Source organism: Aureobasidium pullulans, assembly GCF_000721785.1.
Source record: "Aureobasidium pullulans EXF-150 unplaced genomic scaffold scaffold_15, whole genome shotgun sequence".
NCBI classification, from domain to species: Eukaryota; Fungi; Ascomycota; class Dothideomycetes; order Dothideales; family Saccotheciaceae; genus Aureobasidium; species Aureobasidium pullulans.
This window is the reverse complement of record NW_021941035.1, coordinates 281,994-302,726: the sequence shown is the minus strand read 5'-3', so window position 1 is coordinate 302,726 and position 20,733 is coordinate 281,994. Positions and strand designations below refer to the sequence as shown.

At 50.7% G+C, this 20,733-nt stretch overlaps 13 protein-coding genes across 13 annotated transcripts; 7 read left to right on the top strand and 6 right to left on the bottom strand.

Annotated features, from left to right (window-relative positions):
• Nucleotides 1-94: 94 nt before the first annotated feature.
• On the top strand, nucleotides 95-1,708 carry M438DRAFT_278391 (uncharacterized protein; the record flags this gene model as incomplete). Its single annotated transcript, XM_029901002.1, has 1 exon — nucleotides 95-1,708. One exon carries the CDS (start codon nucleotides 95-97, stop codon nucleotides 1,706-1,708), a length of 1,614 nt encoding a protein of 537 aa, XP_029758409.1.
• A 280-nt stretch (nucleotides 1,709-1,988) lies between these two features.
• On the bottom strand, nucleotides 1,989-2,450 carry M438DRAFT_337258 (cell wall biogenesis protein-like protein Ecm15; the record flags this gene model as incomplete). Its single annotated transcript, XM_029903973.1, has 3 exons — nucleotides 1,989-2,161; nucleotides 2,223-2,345; nucleotides 2,399-2,450. The coding sequence occupies 3 exons, from the start codon at nucleotides 2,448-2,450 to the stop codon at nucleotides 1,989-1,991; spliced, it is 348 nt and encodes a 115-aa protein (XP_029758408.1).
• Nucleotides 2,451-2,548: 98 nt separating this feature from the next.
• Nucleotides 2,549-5,403, bottom strand: M438DRAFT_398714 (uncharacterized protein). The gene is made up of 6 exons (XM_029909379.1): nucleotides 5,241-5,403; nucleotides 4,836-5,183; nucleotides 4,480-4,776; nucleotides 3,449-4,433; nucleotides 2,978-3,393; nucleotides 2,549-2,915 (listed from the first exon to the last, which is right to left on the bottom strand). The coding sequence occupies exons 1-6, from the start codon at nucleotides 5,338-5,340 to the stop codon at nucleotides 2,656-2,658; spliced, it is 2,406 nt and encodes an 801-aa protein (XP_029758407.1). The 5' UTR covers nucleotides 5,341-5,403; the 3' UTR covers nucleotides 2,549-2,655.
• A 26-nt stretch (nucleotides 5,404-5,429) lies between these two features.
• Nucleotides 5,430-6,091, bottom strand: M438DRAFT_323023 (YjgF-like protein). The gene is made up of 2 exons (XM_029902989.1): nucleotides 6,037-6,091; nucleotides 5,430-5,982 (listed from the first exon to the last, which is right to left on the bottom strand). Exon 2 carries the CDS (start codon nucleotides 5,967-5,969, stop codon nucleotides 5,562-5,564), a length of 408 nt encoding a protein of 135 aa, XP_029758406.1. The 5' UTR covers nucleotides 5,970-5,982; nucleotides 6,037-6,091; the 3' UTR covers nucleotides 5,430-5,561.
• A 335-nt stretch (nucleotides 6,092-6,426) lies between these two features.
• Nucleotides 6,427-7,969, top strand: M438DRAFT_323021 (uncharacterized protein). The gene is made up of 3 exons (XM_029902988.1): nucleotides 6,427-7,128; nucleotides 7,231-7,336; nucleotides 7,386-7,969. The coding sequence occupies exons 1-3, from the start codon at nucleotides 6,447-6,449 to the stop codon at nucleotides 7,639-7,641; spliced, it is 1,044 nt and encodes a 347-aa protein (XP_029758405.1). The 5' UTR covers nucleotides 6,427-6,446; the 3' UTR covers nucleotides 7,642-7,969.
• A 387-nt stretch (nucleotides 7,970-8,356) lies between these two features.
• M438DRAFT_347485 (uncharacterized protein) lies at nucleotides 8,357-9,206 on the top strand. Its single transcript, XM_029905920.1, has one exon. It carries the CDS (start codon nucleotides 8,539-8,541, stop codon nucleotides 9,124-9,126), a length of 588 nt encoding a protein of 195 aa, XP_029758404.1. The 5' UTR covers nucleotides 8,357-8,538; the 3' UTR covers nucleotides 9,127-9,206.
• Nucleotides 9,207-10,010: 804 nt separating this feature from the next.
• On the top strand, nucleotides 10,011-10,362 carry M438DRAFT_278258 (histone H4; the record flags this gene model as incomplete). The annotated part of the gene is made up of 2 exons (XM_029900989.1): nucleotides 10,011-10,143; nucleotides 10,199-10,362. Coding segments are annotated over 2 exons (297 nt in total), but the record flags the coding sequence as incomplete, so codon positions are not given.
• Nucleotides 10,363-10,592: 230 nt separating this feature from the next.
• Nucleotides 10,593-11,515, bottom strand: M438DRAFT_323016 (ribosomal protein S16, mitochondrial). The gene is made up of 3 exons (XM_029902987.1): nucleotides 11,428-11,515; nucleotides 11,090-11,273; nucleotides 10,593-10,951 (listed from the first exon to the last, which is right to left on the bottom strand). Exons 1-3 carry the CDS (start codon nucleotides 11,502-11,504, stop codon nucleotides 10,886-10,888), a joined length of 327 nt encoding a protein of 108 aa, XP_029758402.1. The 5' UTR covers nucleotides 11,505-11,515; the 3' UTR covers nucleotides 10,593-10,885.
• A 280-nt stretch (nucleotides 11,516-11,795) lies between these two features.
• On the bottom strand, nucleotides 11,796-14,247 carry M438DRAFT_58470 (uncharacterized protein). The gene is made up of 3 exons (XM_029910199.1): nucleotides 14,140-14,247; nucleotides 12,004-13,876; nucleotides 11,796-11,939 (listed from the first exon to the last, which is right to left on the bottom strand). Exons 2-3 carry the CDS (start codon nucleotides 13,853-13,855, stop codon nucleotides 11,923-11,925), a joined length of 1,869 nt encoding a protein of 622 aa, XP_029758401.1. The 5' UTR covers nucleotides 13,856-13,876; nucleotides 14,140-14,247; the 3' UTR covers nucleotides 11,796-11,922.
• A 554-nt stretch (nucleotides 14,248-14,801) lies between these two features.
• Nucleotides 14,802-16,217, top strand: M438DRAFT_398709 (TIP49-domain-containing protein; the record flags this gene model as incomplete). Its single annotated transcript, XM_029909378.1, has 1 exon — nucleotides 14,802-16,217. The coding sequence occupies one exon, from the start codon at nucleotides 14,802-14,804 to the stop codon at nucleotides 16,215-16,217; it is 1,416 nt and encodes a 471-aa protein (XP_029758400.1).
• Nucleotides 16,218-16,535: 318 nt separating this feature from the next.
• Nucleotides 16,536-17,639, bottom strand: M438DRAFT_58570 (uncharacterized protein). The gene has a single exon (XM_029910200.1). It carries the CDS (start codon nucleotides 17,236-17,238, stop codon nucleotides 16,630-16,632), a length of 609 nt encoding a protein of 202 aa, XP_029758399.1. The 5' UTR covers nucleotides 17,239-17,639; the 3' UTR covers nucleotides 16,536-16,629.
• Nucleotides 17,640-18,434: 795 nt separating this feature from the next.
• On the top strand, nucleotides 18,435-18,993 carry M438DRAFT_278028 (uncharacterized protein; the record flags this gene model as incomplete). The annotated part of the gene is made up of 3 exons (XM_029900971.1): nucleotides 18,435-18,510; nucleotides 18,573-18,845; nucleotides 18,899-18,993. The coding sequence occupies 3 exons, from the start codon at nucleotides 18,435-18,437 to the stop codon at nucleotides 18,991-18,993; spliced, it is 444 nt and encodes a 147-aa protein (XP_029758398.1).
• Nucleotides 18,994-19,378: 385 nt separating this feature from the next.
• M438DRAFT_337250 (WLM-domain-containing protein) lies at nucleotides 19,379-20,452 on the top strand (the record flags this gene model as incomplete). The annotated part of the gene is made up of 1 exon (XM_029903972.1): nucleotides 19,379-20,452. One exon carries the CDS (start codon nucleotides 19,379-19,381, stop codon nucleotides 20,450-20,452), a length of 1,074 nt encoding a protein of 357 aa, XP_029758397.1.
• Between the last annotated feature and the right edge of the window lie 281 nt (nucleotides 20,453-20,733).

Sequence of the window (20,733 nt, the reverse complement as noted above, 5' to 3'; positions counted from 1 at the left end):
CCAGCCGCGCACAGCATCCCTAGCCTCGCAGCAGCTTTTTCCATCCCTTCGATGCGCCGGCACGCGACCACGACCCTCTAGTCCCTCGACCGTCATGGCCTTCAATTTCAACTGGTCTCCGCTCATAGGCGACACCTCGCGTGCTCGCGAGATGCTCACCACCGCCTTGAACAAATCTCCAAAGCCTCCAATCATCGTTGACGACATCATCGTCAATGAGCTGAATCTAGGTTCTGTCCCGCCCGAGCTCGAAATCCTCGAGATTGGCGACCTGGCTGAAGACCGCTTCCGCGGCATCTTCAAGATGTCGTACACTGGCGATGCCTATCTCACCCTCAAGACTCGCGTCCAAGCAAACCCGCTAAACACCTCGTTATCCACAAAGCCCGCCTTTGCCTCGCCTCAGCCTTTGGCCGCCGCCTCGGGTCTGACCATCCCCATTCAGATCACCCTGTCCGACATTCGCTTGTCTGGCTTCGTCATCCTTGTCTTCTCCCGCCAAAAAGGCATTACACTGGTCTTCCGCAATGATCCTCTCGAGTCTCTGAAAGTCTCCTCCACCTTCGACTCGATCCCCTTCGTCCGCAACTACCTACAGAAAGAGATTGAAGCACAACTGCGCGTCTTGTTTATGGACGATCTTCCAGCCATCATCCACCGACTTTCCCTTCGTGCTTTCGTACCAGAATATCGCCAGGCACAAGACGAGGAAGCAAAGGACCCTGCAGACGCTTCAGAACGACCCATCGACCCCCTCGCAAGCCCTCCACAAGACCCTGTCGACTCATGGGCTGACAGCTTCGACCCTTCCCCTTTCTCCCTCGACTCTTCTTCCGAGACATACGCATCCTTCTCTCAAAAGAACCTCCTCCGCCTTGCTGCCTTGAGCGAGTCACAACAAACACTCTCGCTTTTCACTCCTGCCATTCGCGACACCGTATTCCGCGCGTGGGCCAGTTCAAAAGATTCTCAAGACTCGTCAACCGTTGCTACACCACTTGCCCGCCCGAATCCCTTGTCCCGTATACATTCATCCATCGGCACACCCAAGTCATGGTCGTCGGCCTCGTCTGATGTTTCCGATGCCCCAACACACTCCAGCAGGCCTTCTCTCTCCAGTCTATCTACATCATCGACAGTCTACTCTATGGGTACCACCAGGTCAAGGGCGCATGCTGCCAAGAAGAGAAAGAACAGAGTCGTCAACCTGCGCAAGACGGCCCCGGAGGATAACAACAACGACGCCGAAAGTGTTACGACCAATGCCAGTGAAGAACTCGCCCCTAGCATTACTCTCACCGAACCACCAGTATCTCCTCGTCGGGTCCCAAAGCCCGAGCCAGAGGTTGTGCAGAAGACACCAACCTCGCACGTCAAGTTTTCTGGTTCACAAGAACAACCAAAGCCGACTTCAGGAACTCAAACACCGACACCAGCTTCGAAACCTCAACGTCCCACCTTGTCTACAATGCAGACACAACCTCTTTTCAAGGACAAGAAGAAGGCAGAACCGGCAGTTCGCTCTTCTTCTACGTCTCGCTTGCGCTTCAACTCTGAAGGCTCTACCGGTGGCATTCTAGAGCAAGCCTGGATGATGAAGATGACCGCAGAGGTGACCCGAAGAGTACAAGAAGAAAAAGCCACAGGTGGTGGTTTCTGGCACCAACCCGAGGAGCCGGAACATCCGCCCCCAGCTTACGCTGCATGATTATTTCCATTTTCCCTTCTCGACCGTCTGTCATAGAGGTCCATTGTATTTTTAGTTTGTCTAAGCGCGGAGTTCTTGGGTGTATGGTCGCATGGCATGTCATTTTACGAGATGGGCTGGTTCACACGATTCACAGCGAGTGTGTTTTTAAAAGCTTTCGTTTTGGATTTATGGTAGCAAATCCTATCAATTTCTTCTCTACCAGTCATAAACAATGTTCTCAGAGTGTCACGATCTGCGTAAATTCTCGAGTAATGATTGATCTTGTAATTATCCAGGCTTACTCGTCCTTATCCAGAATGGCATTGACAGCTGCAACCTTGTCTTCGGCCGTCTGCTTCTTGTCTGTCCTCGAACCGACTCTGATATCGCTCTGGATTCTTACCACGCCATTTTCATGCAGCAATGAATGTGCTTGGCCAATCACTCGCATAACATCGTCCCATGGACCCTCTGCGTTTTTGTGAATCAGCCGTGCGACAATGTTTATATTATCATGTCGAAGAGTACTTACCGACTGTTGTTCCAGCAGAGTGCATGTGATACACGAGACCGCTCTTCTTGAGTAGGCGTTGGACTTGAGAGACCTCTTTGGAAACGGAAGCGGTGGGTGTGCCCAGCGGTATCAAGCAGAAATCTACAGTCTGTCAGGCTCAGCTGTTCAATTAATCATCAATTTCTCGAACTGACCTGCAATACACGCTGGCGGAGTAGCAAGATCTAGAAGCTGGTTGTCTGACATTTTTGTGTTGTCAACGATAGAGTGTGTGTTGGTGGTGCGGGCGGAACTGACGACGTCTTGAGGTGGAGGCTTCGGCTCGACAACTCTCTCCAAACAATCTCCAAATTCAACCCGACTTTCATGCTTTCCTTATAGTATATTACATTTCAACACCAGTAGATTGACCAAGCGCATTCACTTCCGCGTGTTCAGCATGTCACGATTTCTATTGGGCTAGTCTCATATTTTCTCTTTCGATCCTTTCCGCCAACTGCTCGAGAGCAGATCCAATTTGACTGATGATAGCCCACATCGTGTTTCCACCAAACACTCGAGCCCAAATCCTTAGCACTATCGTGCAGAGTTGAGAGGGTTGTAAAGCAGAAATCTCCAGGTTTGACCTGACTCCTAGTTCCTCCAAATCAACTGATTCGCGGGTCTCTTCTACCAAGGCACGCACCCAATCCAGGATGATGATTTCGTGGGCTAGGTGAATGGCAGTGTCAGCTTTCGTTGCAGAATTCAGACAGTCAAGCAGGGAGACACACCTGTTAATGGCTCTTTGCCAAGAGTTTCCGCCACAGTTTGCAGCCATTTGGACAAGAACACTGCACTTTCTAGTCCACAGAGGGAATGCTGACAGCTCCAGAAGAACATTTGGCTGCGCGAGACGTATTGGACACCCATATTGACCGGTAAACTGAGCGCATGCGTGACGTGCAGCAACGCAGTAGTCAAATGAGGGCCGCGCTTCAGAGCTGGAACACCAATCAGTGCTGTAGCAATCTGAGCCGGATCACGAGTATCGAGTCGTCTATATGAGCCAAGATCCAGATGCAAGCGGACAGAAGCTAGCGTGAAGAACGCCACTGAGGTGAAGGGCAGCGGTCCATCGGGATTTTGAGGGTCGAGAGTCGAGCCAGGTGCTCGTTGCCACACATTCTTCCATCTCCGCAATGCATCTCTATCGAAAAAGCGTTAGTGGCTGGTGCTGCCTCCAGCGGTATGATGAGACTTACTCCATCTCATCCAAGTCATCTTTGCGAAGAGCAGCTCCTGCGGTGATGCTCAGCTGCCGAAGAAGACACGTCCTTTGTATGAGCGCCTGCAAAAGAATAAAATTTGCCAAAGGTGACAAGCGAGACAGTAGACTCTGCACTTCAGAGACCTGGGTTCGACTCAAGAACGCATGAAGTGCGTCCTGAAAACCTAGATCAGGGTGCCTGGAACGAGCCCGAGTCAGCTGCCACTCTATGGCATCAGGGGCGTCCCACTCTGCAGTCGAGCAGGGCATCTGAAGTTCAACTTCATTGTTGAGCATCACAGGCGGGAGGTTGTATGCCACCGTTTGTACATTGAGGTAAGCGAAAGCTATCATCTTGACGCGCCGAGCTCCCTCGATCAAAATCCAGTCGTACCAGTTCTGATCGCTTGCAGAAAGGTCTTCGTGCATACCGTCCTCACGCAAGCAACGAGCAAGAATACTTTGCAAACCAAAGGCATCACGCAAAAGCTCCGACTTCCAATCCCAGGATGAAAATGCGATCAACATGACCAAGGTTCGAATCATATCGATACGCTGTTGCTGGCTAGTCAAGTCAGGGCCATCTGCGAGTGTTGGAGGCATAGGAGAAAGGGGCGAAGTATGGCAATCGCCCGCTAAATCTTGCTTCCTAATCTTCTCAAGAGCGATCGCCTTCGAGGCCTTGTAAAGCGCCAGGCCATTCCTGGATTCGAATCGATACTGCGCACCGATAGCAGCAATGATAAGAGCCAGCTCTGGAGGTGTATAGTCAACACGTAGTGTTGGTATATGTACGAGAGGGTAGTGTTTATGGAACTGGTCCACGAAGCTTTTGTAGTATCTTGAGAGCGTATAATGCGACGGCAAAGCGAACCCGGTCAAGATGCTTTCGAAAGGCTCTAGCAAATGTTTGAGGCTTTCTCTTCGATCCTCAGATATCGTCCAAGACAGCTGCCGTGAGGCAGGGTTATTGATCACCTCTAGTGTTCGTCAGAAGAGATCGCTATTTGCCAGATACCCTCGTACCTGGATGAGAAGCCCCAACTGCCAGAAAAGCACGGTCTCTAGAAAGGATATGATTTGGGCTCAACTGTGGCATGGATACAACCCCTTGCGCGTGACTTTCAGTTGTTGTAAAATCAAGGTTGTTGGTGTTGATAATATGATTATTCACGCCTGCCAATTCCTCCACCGTGAAAGGGAAATTGAATATGTTCGAGCCATCAGAATCCAGGGTTAGGCCTATACTGTCGACAAAGTCTGCAAAATCCTGTAGGGGATTGAGATGGCCATATTGTTGAATTTGACGCATCGATGTGTCCACTAAGACGGCTGGGTATCAATGAGAAATTCTATGCAAGGAGCATAGGCCTTCGACGTACCAGAGTCATCTGTAGGAGACAAACGAGCAACTGATTGTGCAACATCAACGGCTGAGGCACACACCGAGGTGCAATTGCCATAACGTCTAGCGCTGATCTGAGCCGAAGTATCCCGTGGAGAGCGTTCAGATTCGTGATCAAAACCAGCCTGAGGGTGTTGTACAGGTCCCGAATACTCTTCCGAGGAAGGAGTCGAATGTGAAACAACTTCATGTCTTTCTGGTATTGTCTCATCCGCTTGCTCTGATAGAGGTTGCCCACCATGTGAAATTCGATTGTGTCGCTTCAGGAGATCTAATCGTGTAAATGTATGCCCACACGGACAGGCAAACGGCTTCTCTTTGGTGTCTTTTGGTTGGGTCAGTGTTGAATGTGTCCGATACATGGACATCACGATGTGCTTACGAGTCCTGACATGGCGTTGGAGATGCTCATTTCGAGCAAACTTTCTTTGGCAAAAGTTGCAACTAAAACTCTTTGCGATGCCTTTTTCAATACGCGTCATATCTCGATGAGGCTGGTTCCATTTATGCTGAGAATTATAGACACGATGGTTGATCAGGTAGGCAAGTATGTAAATTACGACGTGCAAAAGGTTGGAGAAACTTGTAGCTTGAATTGGGGAAGTTGGAGATCGGCAACATCCCCGGCCTCGGTAGCAGGCTGTCTCCTTGATCCGAACTGACCAGAAATTCTTCATACCAATATCGTACTCGAGTAGCATCCTCATTGCTTACTACGATATGCTTCAACCTCGATCTCCACCAACATTGGAGGAAAAGCGAGTTTGGGAACGCTCAAAGCGGTCCAGATAGGACGGTGTCCAGGGATGCGGTTTTTGAGCTTCTCAACGAAGTATTCGAAGTGGTTGGCAATATCCAACTGATAGCTTCGAATCAGGTAGACGTCTTCCCAACCACGTAATCCTGCCGCTTGAAGCACACGGTCAACGTTGTCAAAAGCATTGTCGATTTGCCCTTGCCAGTCATCGCTGTCCAGATTGCCCTCGCTGTCCCACCCGCCCTGCCCAGCGCACTTGACAACATCACCCACGATCACAGCTTGTGAGTAATGACAAGCATCACTGTGCTTCTGGCCGGCCCCCTTTTCGTTGAAGTATTGCAGTGTCGACATTTCGATATTATGCCTGTTCTGGTTAGACCTTTCAAGCTGTCATGATTCTTGCTGTGAGGAAACTAACTGTTTAATGATGATAGCTATGGGGATAGATCCGTTTTATCTCGATATAGGTGTTGATGAATGAAACCCAACAAGAGAAAATGGATGCCATTTATATATCTTATGTTGCTGTAATACCCCAAATTCACTTCTCCAAATCATGAACCATGATCTCCAATTCTTCAATTCTCCAACCATGCTTACAAGTCTATGCCGAAGTCTATCCCTTAGCCAAAAATGCTTTTCATGGTTAGTTTTCGTATGTATGCCACAAGCGGCTGCGGAGAATGACATAGAAATAGTCGAATTGGGAGTTAGAAGTTACATTGGTCTGAAGGAACGTTTGGGGAAGCGGGTCATCATGAATCTCTGCCGTCTTTTTCTAACAACACCATCTTCAGAACAAATTCGTAGCATCTCACCAGCGACAACATGACCGGCGTAGTGTACTCAAAATTCCCGCATGAGAAACTCCGCTCAATCCAACAATCCGACTCTCATAAGCCACTAACACTGGAATATATCGCAGAAGGCAATGCCAACATTGTTTACACCTTTAAGCCCATCGCCGACGAGCCAGTCAACCTGGGCGTCCGACAAAAACTCTTACGACTGAGAAAGGACAAATCATTCATTCAGTCAACCCAATCACAATATATCACCTTTCAACGAGAATTTCTCCCGTTGTTCCGCCCCGAGAATATTGTCGAGCAGACTTTGATCACGCTGGATGAATCACTTATCGAATCTCTCAACCAAAGGCTTGCAGAGCATGAAAGCACAGGGGCTCGTAAAGACGTTCGGCATGGTGACAGACTGGCTGTTGATGATCACGGCTTATTGATGACCGACATGACCGCTCAACATGGCGAGTTTCTGTTCGAGATCAAGCCCAAATGGCTACAGCAATCGCCCGATGCGCCGCGAGACTCGATCCGATGCAGGACCTGTGCATTGAGGATGCAGAGGGACCACATGAAGGCTGGAGGTGCCGTGATTCCGACACGAGGCGGCTTCTGTCCCCTTGGTCTCATTGATGTTGATATTGAAGAAAGACGAAGAGCTTTTAGGAACATCATCGAAGCACAAGCCAATGAGCTATCACATACGACAGGTAAGTCTACACCCTTGATTATACACACTTGTCTATTTCTTTGTCTTGTTCGCGTTCACGGCGCTAGAGAATCTGCCCAATATGAGTTAACATTGGTAACAGTCGGAGAAATCGTGAATTATCTCGCGGAAGAAGGGTACCAAGTCCTGAGCGATCTTCGCAAGCACCAAGCACAGTTTGACAAACACGGACTGTTGGGTCGCGATCCGTGAGTTCTTTGTTGAATTCCACCAGTTGACCTTTCTAATGGTAAACAGTGAGGACATCTCTGACGACTATTCGAAAGCCATGACACTCCGTGACTGCATGTTGTTCGTCAAAGGCTCTTTAAATGCATTTGCCAATACAGCAGATATCCGTCTAGCAGACCTGGACTTCAAGCATGCCCACCCAGACAAGGTTCAGAAATGGAAGAGTACCGAAAGAACTCTCGTAGATCAAGGCTGGTACACAAGCACTGAGGTCGATGAGGGGTATGAGCCCCGGTGTTTACTTACTCGAAGGTCACTATGAACCATTTAGGCAGTGCTGCCGGAACATAGCCAGGTTCTTTGTCTGCATCACCAGAAGTTCACTGAAAGGTCGAGGCGAGTCGGTCCGTGGAACTCTGAGATGCGTGTATATCCTGGGCCTTGGCAAATTCTGTGGTAGACGACTATCTCATTTGAGTGAACGGGGCCTGTTCGGCAGGCATCAATTGGAGCAGACGAAGCCTGATAATACACAACTGATCATTTTGCCTGACAACCACTTTTCGGTACTTGGGTACGGGGACTGCAGGCACGGCTGCGGAGATATGCATTGATAATCACATGCGTTTTGAAGAATCGCTAAGCCTTGCTCATTCATAAGTACAACAACTCGTGGGGAACTGCGGCTTGAACTGGTCGTGCGACATGATCATTGCTATCCTTTCAGCAACGAACAGTAATAACACTTGGTTTTGATCATTATGCTCGAAGCTGGGGTGGTTGAATACACTGCTCATGTTTCGTTGACTTGTCTCGGAATTCCAGGTGTAACGCGAGTCCCAATAGACCGACCGTTCGGTCTTTCCTCTTGTACCTTGACTAGACATGACCACGCCATGGATGCTGGCCTGTGGATGGCGAAGCCTTTGCGCGCAGCCTTCCGATCCTTCTGCCGATGAGCTAAAAGGGAAATAATTGGCACGTCATGTGGTAAAGACTGAGCCTACTCTGCCCACCTGTCTTGGCGGCCGCGCCTGCATTGATATAAGAGCTTCGATTGTTGCCGAATCTCAAAACTCGAGAAATATCCCTGCTTCAGTCCTGATTCAAATTCAAACCAATTAGCTCCCCTAAGACTCCCATCGTGGCCTTGCCAACACCTCGCCTGAGAGACTCCGACATCCATCCAGCTTTGACACCTCTTACCTACACGCCAATCATGACTAGTTTCGCCCAGCACCCAGACACTGCAACACCAAGCACACCTCATTTTGTCGTTCAAGACCCTCATAATCAGCGATATGTACCGGCTCAGTACGACCATCAACCGATATCGAGCCACCAGCAATTCGCACCACAGACGCAGCCGTACCCAGTCCAAACCCAACATTACCAGCAGCCGCGCTTCGCATATCAGCCAGAACAACAACCAGCAACGATACATGCCAGCCAGCGTCCCGCCTACCCTGCGGTACCTTCCTACGGACCATCGCCGGGTGGGTCTGATCATGGTCAACAGCTCCGACCTGTGCTGGATCAGAGATACAGTCAATCAAGCTTCCGGTCTGCTCGAACCCATAGATCGACTCGTTCAGCAGACTCTGATCGATCTCAAGACTCAACCAAGTCGTATAAGTCGTCTCGTTCGCACAGATCTCATCGTTCTCACCACAGTACGAAGGACGAGTCCAAGGATCGCAGAAAGAAGAGAGATCTAGACGCCAGACCAACCATGGGAGACAGCGTAATGCTCGTGGTTAACCACTTTCGAGACATGCTTTCTAGCGACACTCGAAGTAGACGCTGATTGTGTCGGTCAGGAGGAAATATTACTTGGGCCGTGGATTGAGGATGAGGATGAGGCATGAGTTATGATAACCTGGTTTTTGAAAGCTGCTAGATTGTTATCGAACATATCTACATTCTTTGTTTCCGAACGCTGTTGATCTGATCCTTTGTCATGTACGTGCGTACCGTTCGGGTGCCAGATACACTATACTCGTGTTGTCCGTCTCTCAATCGAGTTTGTACAGCAGCAGACGTAAGTTTGGCTTGTCGTTGACTGTGTGGACGATGGCGGTCTCTTCGAAATCATCGACGACCCTAGAAGTACTCCGTAGGTAGATACTGAACGTGAATGCTAGAAGGCGAGTGTGTTCGGTGGTTCAAAGAAATGTCCGTGCGTTTGACGCTTCTTTCAGTTGTTTCTCTCACCAAGATTTGGCGAGGAGACCCTTCCCTAAAGCCGCCCGGATTCCAAGCTCGTTAACCGGAGCTTTGCTGCCGTTGATTTTGCTGAGATCACTGAATTCGAATCGCGCTAGCCGCGCTTGAGCGTGCGTGTGATCCTGGGCCTTCACTCCCATTCCTTTATAATCTAGCTTCCCCCCACCCACTTTACCTCTCTCAACTCCATACCACGCTCTTATCCAAAACATCAACCAAAGTCGTCAGACTATCTATTCCATCAACACAACTTCTTAACTCAACAACAACAACTCATACATCATGTCTGGACGTAAGTTATCATCGTATCTATTCACTCATCATCGCCGCTCTCCCGCCGCCGTCACCGTCGTCGACGCCTTCTGACAGTGGGAGCGCGTCGTCGCGTCGGCTTTCGTCGGCGCCCTCTCACTCCACCATCACAACATCTCCTTGACCTTTGACTAACATACTATCACAGGTGGCAAGGGTGGCAAGGGTCTCGGAAAGGGTGGTGCCAAGCGTCACCGCAAGATCTTGCGCGACAACATCCAGGGTATCACCAAGCCCGCTATCCGTCGTCTCGCTCGTCGTGGTGGTGTCAAGCGTATCTCTGCCAGTAAGTTTTGCTCACTCACTTCATGCCCAAGACGCGTCGCTAATCCACACATTAGTGATCTACGAAGAGACCCGCGGCGTCCTCAAGACCTTCCTCGAGGGTGTTATCCGTGACGCTGTTACCTACACCGAGCACGCAAAGCGCAAGACCGTCACCTCTCTTGACGTTGTCTACGCCCTCAAGCGCCAGGGCAGAACTCTCTACGGTTTCGGTGGTTAAACGCCTCTACACAACATGGTTACCGCCTCTGGTTCTCTTCTTTCACGAACTTCTTTGATACTACTTTGCTTTTCACACTCAATCGGCGCGGGAATATGTGAGCATGCCTTTGATGCAGCCACTGGGATATGGGTTCACGGAGTTATCATGGTACATGGGTCATGAGCAAAGGGGAATGCTCTTCTTCATATGAAGGAATGTCTATCAAATCACATGAATCAAGCATGAATGGCACATCGCCGTCATGAATTATCAACTTCAAATCATCTCCAGCGCTCTCGTGACATATCGCGTGCCTCTTATCTCCCTTCCATTCTTGAAATGGTTATGTGACCGTGGTTAGTTGTCTTGAGTTCTTGGACTCTAACAATGTCCTGAGACGCCAGTCGTGATAGATCAAAGCATTCACTCCATCTCAATCTCTTAGAACAACGCCCGAACGCCTTTGCCATGCAATCCCAGTGGATATCCCCTTCTTCCTTTTCAATCGTACACGGTAAATGCGATTCCCAAATCAAGAGACTCATGCATCAGCACCCTCCTTCTTGAGTTCCTGTCCCAACCTGTACTTGGGCTCCATGAGACCAATCTGTATTGCGACTTTCGTTAGCAAAGGCTCTTCTCGTGGCCATTGTTCGCTTCCATGCTTCCGTGCTTCCATCTTTCCCATTCTCTTGTTTTCAGACCATACAGGCCAGCCTTGCTCTTTCGCTTTGTATCGACTCACCATGCTAAGCAACCTCCAAGCGGGCTCACTCGGCTGAGCACCCACACCCAACCAGTACTTTGCGCGATCAATGTCGAGCTTGATATCCTTGAACTTCTTCGCCGTCTCGCTACTGTCGATGGGTGTTTTCGGGATGGGGTCGTATGTGCCGAGGACTTCGAGAGGTTTGCTGCCGCGAGCGGTTCTGTAGATTCGCGCTTCTTGTTAGACTCGTGTTTTTTCCTTTTCTTTTCTCTGATTCTGTTTCTTTCCGGGGGGGAAGAGTATGAGAGGGGGAGGAAGTAGAGAGATGGGCGTGAGCTGTGGTGGGGGCTTTTGCGCGAAGGGTATAGGCGTACCGGGCGTGGGCGACGACGATGTTGTAGAAAGGTGCGTGGCGCTTGCCAAAACGCGCGAGACGGATCTTGAGGACCATGTTGTGTGTTGTAATGTGCTTTGTTGCCGCCAAATCAGATGTTTCGTCGACGATACGGCTTTCTTTCTGCGGAGACTCGTAGGTACGCCGCTGCAAAGACGACTCCGGGAAACCTGCCAAGACCAGCCGACTACTCGAGTACGAATGAAGGAGAAGAACAGCATTTCTTTTCAACCGCCATCAGCTTCACTTGCACTCTTTACTTTTGCTCTCACTTTACTTTCATATATCCCTTTCACTTTCGCATACACATTCACTTGTAATCTTCACGTGATCTTTTGTTCATGTCTTCATACTCGTGATTACCGAGATTATAGTACAAGCTTGAGCTGCGAAGCTCCTCGAAAATGGGTATAGCATCCATACCCCTAACTCCATGCTATGCTATGCTTTGGCGGTATGCGCCTTCCTTTCTAGCTCAACCCACGGTTCTCACTACTGGGTAATGTAGATTAGTACCAATTCGAATATCGAGCAGAGGGTAAAGGAGGGTACTTACAAGACTGAATGTCATTCTCAATTTTCGTCATCCGTGCTTGTGCGCTCGCCGCCATGCCCTCAACTCTGGTCCTGAGAGCCTTTACTGTCGGATCGAGGCCCTTGAAGGTATCTCTAGTAAAGTTTTCTAGCTTGCCTAGTCGAATCGTCAATCCCTTGAGTTGATCGGGCGCGCCGAATGTGGCACGCCACTGGTTCTCCATCATTCGCACCAGCTCCTCTGTGGTGACCGAGTTTAGGCGTCCCTCGTGCCTTTGCAAGAGGTCGACGTGATTCTCGAGCAGCTGGCTTGTGTAGGTCGAGCTTGATTTCAACTCTTCCATCTCTGTTTTGGCTGATGACCTCATCTCTTCCACGTAAAGTCTCATGCTTCTGCCAAGTTCCTCGATCATTGTCTTTGTACTCCTCTCGTGGTCGTTTAAAGTGGACCTGAGGTTCTGGATGTGTGTTTGCAGATCCTTCCAAGCATCAAGGTCCTCGAGCTCTTTTCTGATGTCTCTCACATCGTTTCCAGAATTCCTTTGCATTTCGTCCAGCTTTGTGTTGAGCTCTGATATCTGCCCACTCATCATTTCGTCCTTGAATTCGTTCTCGTCGGTGATCCTTTCAGCGGCCCTCTCGATCTCATCCAGTCTTGAATCGTGATTGTCTAATTCTGCCTCGACTAGACCTAGTCTTGATTCGTTGCTGTCCAGTCTGGATACGAGCTCATGGAAAGCAGGAGTTGGAGCAACAACAGCAGCGACCGCAGGAGATTGACGGTTTGCTAGCGATTTGTGTTGAAGTTCGAGACTCTTCAAAGCTTTGTGAGCAGTCGCCGCAGCATCTTCGTTCTCTTCCAGCCTAGGGAGAACGTCTAAATTGAGGGTCCGCTGCAGCGTGTTGACGTCGGCTTTGAAAAGTTCAATCTTTGAAGTGTGCTCTTTGTGCTCTCCGTCGCTCTTTCCGATGTGATCGTCTAAAGTGGTTTGGATACTGCTGATGGCCTGAGCGTTCTCCTTGTGCTTAGCTTTGTTTTTTTCCATGTAATCCTCCAAAGCAGAACATCGAGTTCTGAAACTCAATCTGTCCTTAACAGTCTGATCTTGCAGAGCTTTGTGGTTCTGGACAGCTGAACTGATAGTACTACTTGTCGCTCTGTTAACTTCCTCGATCTTTGCCATGCGGTCCGTCATACGGTTTAACGCATATTGCTCTGGTCTCTGGGCGGAATTGGCTTCGTCCTCTAGACGTCTGTCCACAACGCCTAATCTTCTCTTCATCTCGCGATTCTCAGACTTCATCTCCTGAAGCTGTTCTTTAAGAGAATCGAGTTCTGTTCGAGGAACACAGTTTTGATGAGAGGTTGAGCTCTGTCCTTGCAGTGCGTCTAATAACAACTTAGTGGCCGTGGCAGCCTGTGCCTCGGCTGCTTCGTTATCACTCCGAGCCTGGGTTAGTCTGTGGGTTGATTGTAATCTGAGAGCTGGAAAGTCTGTGTGCTTGGGTGCCATACTCTCGAAATCGCCTTGCACATTACTGAGATGTTGAGAGGTCTGGTTACGATTGGAAATAGCCAAGACGAAGCTTTCGAGCGCTTTTGGGATGGCTTCCACGTTATTGAGGGTGGGAACATCGTATCCATTCCTTGTGGATGGTGAACGTGATTGAGGTGTGCCGTATCCGGCCAGTTCGGCTCCATTTTGTAGTGACATGGATGATCTTCTTGAACTTGGATTGGAGCCGTTCACCCTTTCAAAGTGACTGTTGGCTGTGTATCCTGAACTCTGATCGTAGCGAAGTATCTTTCTAGAATTCCCTTTGGGATCTGGAGAGCGTCCGGAATTACGACGCTTTAAGTTGTCGCTGAACATGCTCCAATTGGGCCTCTCGGGCTGTGTGAAGTCAGAACCATGGGTGTGTTTGAGGGGTATTGAGTGAGTTGTGATGATAAGAGTGGGGATGGTGCGAATGTGGGAGACAGAAGTGAAAACAGGAAAGAAGGAATTGAGTAATGAGTAGTGAAAGCATAAGTGAGGAGTTGACAAGTGAAGTGAGAAGATCTTGTACCAGGATGTGAACAGCACGTGAAGTGGTGAATAAGGTGGACATTGGTGTGTGAAAGTGGATTGGTATACAAACTTAGAAAGTAACTTACTGCCGTCAAGCTTAAGTGTCAGGATGAATTGGTGCTGTTTGCAAGCTCATGTGCATCAACACCAGCACCGGCATGGGCATGCAACAAAAAAGCGGGACTGAAGCGGGAGTTCGTTGGACGTGGAGAACTGGCAGCCGATGTTGCACGACAGGTGCTCGACAGTGAATGGGGTTGAAGAAGTAGGGCAGAAAAGGTGAAAGCGCGTGCAGTTCACTCGATGGTGGGATCTTTGCAAGTATTAAAATACTTATCGAAGAAGACTTGGTCCGTGGGTGGCTTGAGGTTAGAGATGGAGAGGTGGGATAGGTACCTAGGTGACTAATGATCAATTTACCCTTGAAGAGGAAAGAGCGATACGCAGCAGACAAGTTGATTAATTGCCTGGCGGATCTTGTCCCCCGACTAAAATGGCAGTGGCGCGTTGGTGATGGGCAGGAAACACGTCGGGTTGAGCCGAATGGAGATGCGAAAGACGCGGAGAGTTGCAGAGTGACAGGTCTGAGGAGCTGCAGCTTGTGATCTGTCGCATCCACCACAATTCACTTCCTCGTCATATTCCATCCAGCCGTCCTTGTCAATTGAGCTTTTCTATTTCCGGCCCCAAGCTCGAACAGAAACACAAGTCAAAGTCGTCGCGACAAGCATCCAGAGACGTAGTAACAATGGCGGCGCAAATCTCGACCATCGCCGAATCGAAAGAGGTGCGCGGTCTCAACCTCATCGCCGCCCACTCGCATGTTCGCGGTCTAGGTGTTCAGCCAGACACGCTGGCCCCCAAGCCCGCCGCCGAGGGTCTCGTTGGCCAACAGAAGGCACGCAGGGCAGCTGCTGTCATCCTCCAGATGGCTCGCGAGGGCAAGATCGCCGGCCGAGCTGTACTCATCGCAGGACCGCCATCTACCGGAAAGACTGCTATTGCCATTGGTATGAGCAAAGGATTGGGCGAGGATGTGCCATTCACCATGTTGGCCAGCAGCGAGATCTTCTCGCTTGAGATGAGCAAGACCGAGGCGCTGGAGCAGGCCTTCCGTAAGAGCATAGGAGTTCGCATCAAGGAAGAGTCGGAAGTCATCGAGGGAGAAGTCGTCGAGATCCAGATCGACCGCAGTGTAACAGGCGGCAACAAGCAGGGAAAGCTCACCATCAAGACGACCGACATGGAGACTCTGTACGACATGGGCACCAAGATGATCGACAGCATGACCAAGGAGAAGGTCCAGGCCGGCGACATCATCTCCATCGACAAGGCCTCGGGCCGCATCACCAAGCTCGGCCGCTCCTACACACGCTCGCGCGACTACGACGCCATGGGCCCTGACACCAAGTTTGTGCAGTGCCCCGATGGCGAGCTCCAGGTCCGTCGCGAAGTCGTCCACACCGTCTCCCTGCACGAAATCGATGTCATCAACTCGCGAACTCAAGGCTTCCTCGCCTTGTTCAGTGGTGACACTGGCGAGATCAGATCCGAGGTCCGCGAGCAAATCAACACAAAGGTCGCCGAGTGGAAGGAAGAGGGCAAGGCTGAGATTGTGCCCGGTGTTCTCTTCATTGACGAGGTCCACATGCTTGACGCCGAGTGCTTCTCGTTCATCAACCGTGCCCTCGAAGACGAACTGGCACCCATTGTCATCATGGCCAGCAACCGCGGTCAAACTCGCATTCGTGGCACTAGCCACATCAGCCCTCACGGTCTACCTCTGGACTTCTTGGACCGTCTCGTCATTATCAGCACCCAAGCATACTCGCCCGACGAGATCAGAGAGATTTTGAGCATTCGTGCACAAGAAGAGGAGGTGGACGTATCGGCTGATGCTCTTGCTCTCCTGACCAAGATCGGCCAAGAGACCGGACTAAGATATGCCAGTAACCTCATCACCACTTCACATCTGCTGGCGCAAAAGCGCAAGGCAAGGGAGGTCGAAGTGATGGATGTCCAGAGGAGTTTCGAGCTATTCTATGACCCGAACCGCAGCATGAAGTTTGTTGCAGAGTTTGAGAAGAGATTTATTGGTGATGAGGGAGGTGTTGAGTTGGGTGGCATGAACGGCAACCCTGATGCCATGGAGATTACTGCCTAGACCTGCAATGGATCAACAGGTGAGACGATTGCATGTTAGGGGCGTTCAAGGAGTCACAAAATGATCGGAATACCAAGGCTAGCGGGGCTATCAAACGAGCGTCTGCTATAGATGGCAAAGGAATACTGGCTTCAATAAAACTCGGCTTGGAATTGAGTGTGGTCTGTCATAAGGTCATGTCTATTATTTGCTGTATGTGCTGGTGCAAGGTCCCGTCTGCCTAATTTGAGGGGAAACATCACAGTCATTCGTCATATGTACATGCTCGGGATGCCCCTAGCAGCTCGAATGAAGGCGATACTGTACAGGCCGAAGAAGCAGAAAGCCGCAAAACCTGATTTCGCCGATTGTTCCCATGCCCAAACTCCGAGTGAGAAAATGACAAATGTGAGAGAAAGAAAAAAGACATGTGTCAAAGGCTCAGCCTGTCAGCACTGAGGCGATCAGCACTTGTGTCACGGCGCACCATGCTGAGCTTGTAAAATCTCTCCTCGCCAGCAGCGGTCCGGCCGCCAATGTACCACTTCTCGGCTCCAAGGACGTCTCTGTAGCCCATGCCGCCTTCAGAGCTGCTATCTGAACCTCTACGATTGCGACGAGCTTCTGACGCGGTAGGATAGCTTGGCGGTGGACGGTTTGGAGGGCCATACACAGGCATGCCTCCTGCGTTTACACCCAGCGCTGGAGAAGGGGGAGACCTCGGACCATGGGTAAGAGGGGATACGTTATGTTGCAAGGGAGACAGAGCCGGGTGCAGTGGTGTGGGTTGCGCGGGAGCAGCAGTAGATTGAGAGGGATGATGAGAGACGGACTTTGAATTGATGGTGCGAGGGGCCGACGCAGCGTTGGGAGAGGGTTGCGAGGGGTTTGTTGATGTCGAAGACCAGACGGTTTGAGAGGAGCCAACTGCAGCTGCGGCTGGAGAGGCGGCGGAGATGGAAGAAGACGACTTTGGTAAGGCGGCAGAATGGGCGCGGAAGGTGGCCCAGAAGTTTGAGAAGAACGGACGGTTGCTGTTCATTGCTGGCAGATTCTGACCTTCAGGTCATAGTGCGCATCCGATGGTGGTCCTGGTCCCCTCGTAGGATGGTCGTGTTGTGAGTTAGTCGGGACAATGTCCTCGCAGCGACTACGGAAGTGGAAGGTTGACGTAGACAAGGCACGAATGCGCGCCCGTTGAGTCCTGCGTCCGCGATAACGTCTTTTGATGCAGCAGGGCGTGAAGTATACTATGTAGAAGAAAGCACTTGGAATTTCGCTCAGGGCTGGGGTCGATGATGTACGAGCGAAGGATTACCAACAGCTGCGGGCAGAAACGGATGTCACAAGCATCGAGATGCGCCGCGACTGCACAGTGTCGATGAGGGGTGCCCCGGATTCTTTCGGGCTCGACGGCGCCTGTCCGCTTCCGTTTGCTTTGTACAACTCCTCACCGGCTATTCGTTCAAGAATGATACCAAACATGCTGCATACTAGACAATGCAATGGCAACTCCTTGCGACCGACTTGTTGTGAGGCACAAGGGGTAGACACCGGGAGTTGGAACTCGGAAGAGAGAGAAAGCATGGAGAAGAGGTTTGCGATCGATGCTCCATCTCTCCACACCTTCCTGCTGCTTTCTTTTTCCAAAGCCTCGCTTGGCCGAGCCGACCCGTCAAGTACAACGACTTCGCGCTTTCTCCTGTTTCCTGCCATGTGGATGAGAAGGACCTGGACAACGGTATAGCACAACAAAGGAGACTGAAAAGGAGAACACCCGACCTCCTTTGGAGCACCTCTGATCAAGCTTTGCTCTAAGCCAGGTTTGCGGCCCGCAGATCGACATGTTCTTTGCTGTTTCGAGTGCCCCTCCAACTGCTGTGCAGCTGTTTCACGCGTCCTTTGCTTTCACCAGCGGCCAATCCTTGAAACCATGTCGGAGAATACGGCCTTTATTTGCTTGGATGACTGCAAACTCATTCGTTCGAATAGGAGTCATGCGCCTCGGTGTGAATCCACCGTCATGCCAGTCGTCACCGGGCGCCTGAAGCCTGTTTTAAATATTTCTTGTCTTCGCGTCAGTCTCACATTCCTTGGTGCGGCGCGTCGTCTCCTTCCCTAAGTATATATTCTTTGAAGAAGCTCCTTCACCTGTTCTCAAACTTCTCGCTGTACAACCCTCTCTTGGTCTCAGTACATTCTTCCACCGCGACTCAACATCCACATTTATCCAACATCATGGTGAACTTTGTCCTTCCTATTCGTATCGCACAAGTCATTCTCGCCCTGCTTGTGCTCGGTACAGCTGGATATGGTAGGCGCTTTCTCAATTGTATCCGACCTGGCATCGCTTTGCTGACAGCTTCTTGTTTGAAGTCGCCCACTCGTACTCCAGCTCACCCTCCGAGATCAACTTCCTAGTATTTACTGCAGTCTGGACGCTACTCGCCCTGATCTATCTCACCCTCACATCATGGAAGTTCGAACGCTTTGCTCATCCCTGGATCCTCTGTGGTGTCGAGAGCTTGACAATGCTCTTCTGGTTCGCCGGATTCATTGCCGCAGCAGTCTTCCTCAGCGACCTCATTACTTGTGCCGGAAAGGCTTGCAGTTCCGCTAAGGCCGCGACCGTCTTTGCCGCCTTCGAGTGTAAGTTGGCCTGATCGCAGAATGAAATGCGCCTCGTTGACAAAATTATGCAGGGGTATTGTTTGCCGTTACAACAGCCTTGGCCGTCATGGCTGTGTTAGGCAGAGGTCGTGCCACCAAGGCAGGCCCAAACACCATGGGAGCCTAGAACCTAGAACCTTCCTACTCGACTCCGATGATGATCTCGTACGACGACAATGCGTGTCACGATTGATGGTTTCTGGTTGCAAGGAGGCGGTGCTATTCTATGGCTTGGAAAGATGAGATACCCTGGGAACTCTGGTGACACTTCGGGAGTAGTTGGGTCAGATCGGCAAGGGTTGTTTTCTTTCACATGCAAGCGGCGGCCCTGAGTTGAGCCACACCTTTGTGGCGGTGCAGATCAGGGTTCCCTAATGACGCTATTAATCAGCATCGAAGGCGCGCGAAACACCCGAAGGCAAGTCTTTGTCGCAAAGGCTGTTGATACCAAACTACAAATCGATACTTCTCACGCATCTCTCATCTTATTCATCTATCGCTAGTGCACAACTATGGCTTCAGAACCCGAGCGTCACCCTTCGCCAGAAGTGCTGTCAGAAGATGAACAACAAGACGGCCTCTCCCTGACGGTGCAATACCATGGCCAACCTATAACACTCACCCTACCCACCGATGCCACCATCTCAGACCTTTCCACACTTGTCGCCGAAGACCTCCAGATACCTGCCACGAATCAGAAATTCCTCATTTCGCCAAAACCGGGTCTCCTCCGCCCACCCTTCAAAGACCCAACACTCCGCCTTGACGCCCTACCGCAGAAAGCAAAGATCACACTTCTAGGCAGTACAACTCAAGAAGTCGCCGACGTCGACTCCGCAATCACAGCCCTCAAGCAAAAGCAACAAGCCCGCCGAGCAGCCCTCAACGCCGGCCGCAAAATCCAAGCAAACCGCCATCGCGACTGGAAGACCGTGACAGAAGAAGCAACATACACCTTTGCCGCTCTACGCCCACTACCACACCTCCACCAACCCGAAAAGTCATTGCGGTTCTTGGAACGTCTGCGTGATGACCCAGGCATCAAGGCCGCCATGCGGAAACATAAATTCGCCGTCGGATTGCTGACGGAAATGGATCCTGCCGAGCATACCACACATGAGTCACGAACACTGGGGCTGAACAGAAATAGAGGCGAGGTTATCGAGTTGAGATTGAGGACGGACGCCTATGATGGATACAGAGACTACAAGGTCATCCGGAAGACGTTGTGCCATGAGTTGGCGCACAACGTCATTGGTCCGCATAATGCAGAGTTTCACGCTCTGTGGAACCAGATCGAGAAGGAAGTGGAGAAGAACGATTGGTCAAGAGGTGGCAAGTCGCTGGGGCAGGAAGAGTTCTACAACCCTGGCGATGACTATGTCGAGGACGACGACCACTGCGATGCTGGTGGTTGGGAAGGAGGCTCGTATGTCCTAGGTGGTAGCACTTCGAGCAGTCAGCCTGCTGCAGAGCCTCTCTCTCGACGAGAAGCCATGGCAAGAGCAGCTGAAGAGAGAGCGAAGAAGCAGAAGAGCGCACAGAAGGCCGCCGAGCACGACAACAACCCACCGACCAACGAATGATCAATCTCTACGACTTATCACACGAGCATGGCATTTCTCTATCTCTTTTCGGTGCGATAACAAGCAAGCATAATTAATAATGTTGTAATGAAGAACTTTGACTACTTGATTCTGTTGCTGCAAAGACTTGCCTAGGCACAAAGCTTGTGATCGTCCATATCTGCCACATTCCCAAGTATTGTCAAGTCTAGATGCACGCCCCAGGATTGCGAGGAATGTTGCCAGTCAATCCCCCGAACAGTGACGATAAGTTCGCGCTATACATCGAGCACCATCTTGTC

What these genes read in the sequence shown, in the direction of transcription:
- M438DRAFT_58570 (XM_029910200.1), bottom strand. Translation starts at nt 17,238, where the DNA reads ATGAACAGCAACCGTCCGTTCTTCTCAAACTTCTGGGCCACCTTCCGC.
- M438DRAFT_323016 (XM_029902987.1), bottom strand. Translation starts at nt 11,504, where the DNA reads ATGGTCCTCAAGATCCGTCTCGCGCGTTTTGGCAAGCGCCACGCACCT. An exon ending in ATCGTCGTCGCCCACGCCCG is followed by an intron (nt 11,274 to 11,427) that starts GTACGCCTATAC and finishes GCGAATCTACAG; the next exon opens with AACCGCTCGCGGCAGCAAAC. An exon ending in CTTGGAGGTTGCTTAGCATG is followed by an intron (nt 10,952 to 11,089) that starts GTGAGTCGATAC and finishes GTCGCAATACAG; the next exon opens with ATTGGTCTCATGGAGCCCAA.
- M438DRAFT_347485 (XM_029905920.1), top strand. Translation starts at nt 8,539, where the DNA reads ATGACTAGTTTCGCCCAGCACCCAGACACTGCAACACCAAGCACACCT.
- M438DRAFT_398714 (XM_029909379.1), bottom strand. Translation starts at nt 5,340, where the DNA reads ATGACGCGTATTGAAAAAGGCATCGCAAAGAGTTTTAGTTGCAACTTT. An exon ending in GTCTCCTACAGATGACTCTG is followed by an intron (nt 4,777 to 4,835) that starts GTACGTCGAAGG and finishes CAGCCGTCTTAG; the next exon opens with TGGACACATCGATGCGTCAA. An exon ending in TGGCAAAGAGCCATTAACAG is followed by an intron (nt 2,916 to 2,977) that starts GTGTGTCTCCCT and finishes CCATTCACCTAG; the next exon opens with CCCACGAAATCATCATCCTG.
- M438DRAFT_323023 (XM_029902989.1), bottom strand. Translation starts at nt 5,969, where the DNA reads ATGTCGACACTGCAATACTTCAACGAAAAGGGGGCCGGCCAGAAGCAC.
- M438DRAFT_58470 (XM_029910199.1), bottom strand. Translation starts at nt 13,855, where the DNA reads ATGTTCAGCGACAACTTAAAGCGTCGTAATTCCGGACGCTCTCCAGAT.
- M438DRAFT_323021 (XM_029902988.1), top strand. Translation starts at nt 6,447, where the DNA reads ATGACCGGCGTAGTGTACTCAAAATTCCCGCATGAGAAACTCCGCTCA. An exon ending in TGAGCTATCACATACGACAG is followed by an intron (nt 7,129 to 7,230) that starts GTAAGTCTACAC and finishes CATTGGTAACAG; the next exon opens with TCGGAGAAATCGTGAATTAT. An exon ending in GGACTGTTGGGTCGCGATCC is followed by an intron (nt 7,337 to 7,385) that starts GTGAGTTCTTTG and finishes AATGGTAAACAG; the next exon opens with TGAGGACATCTCTGACGACT.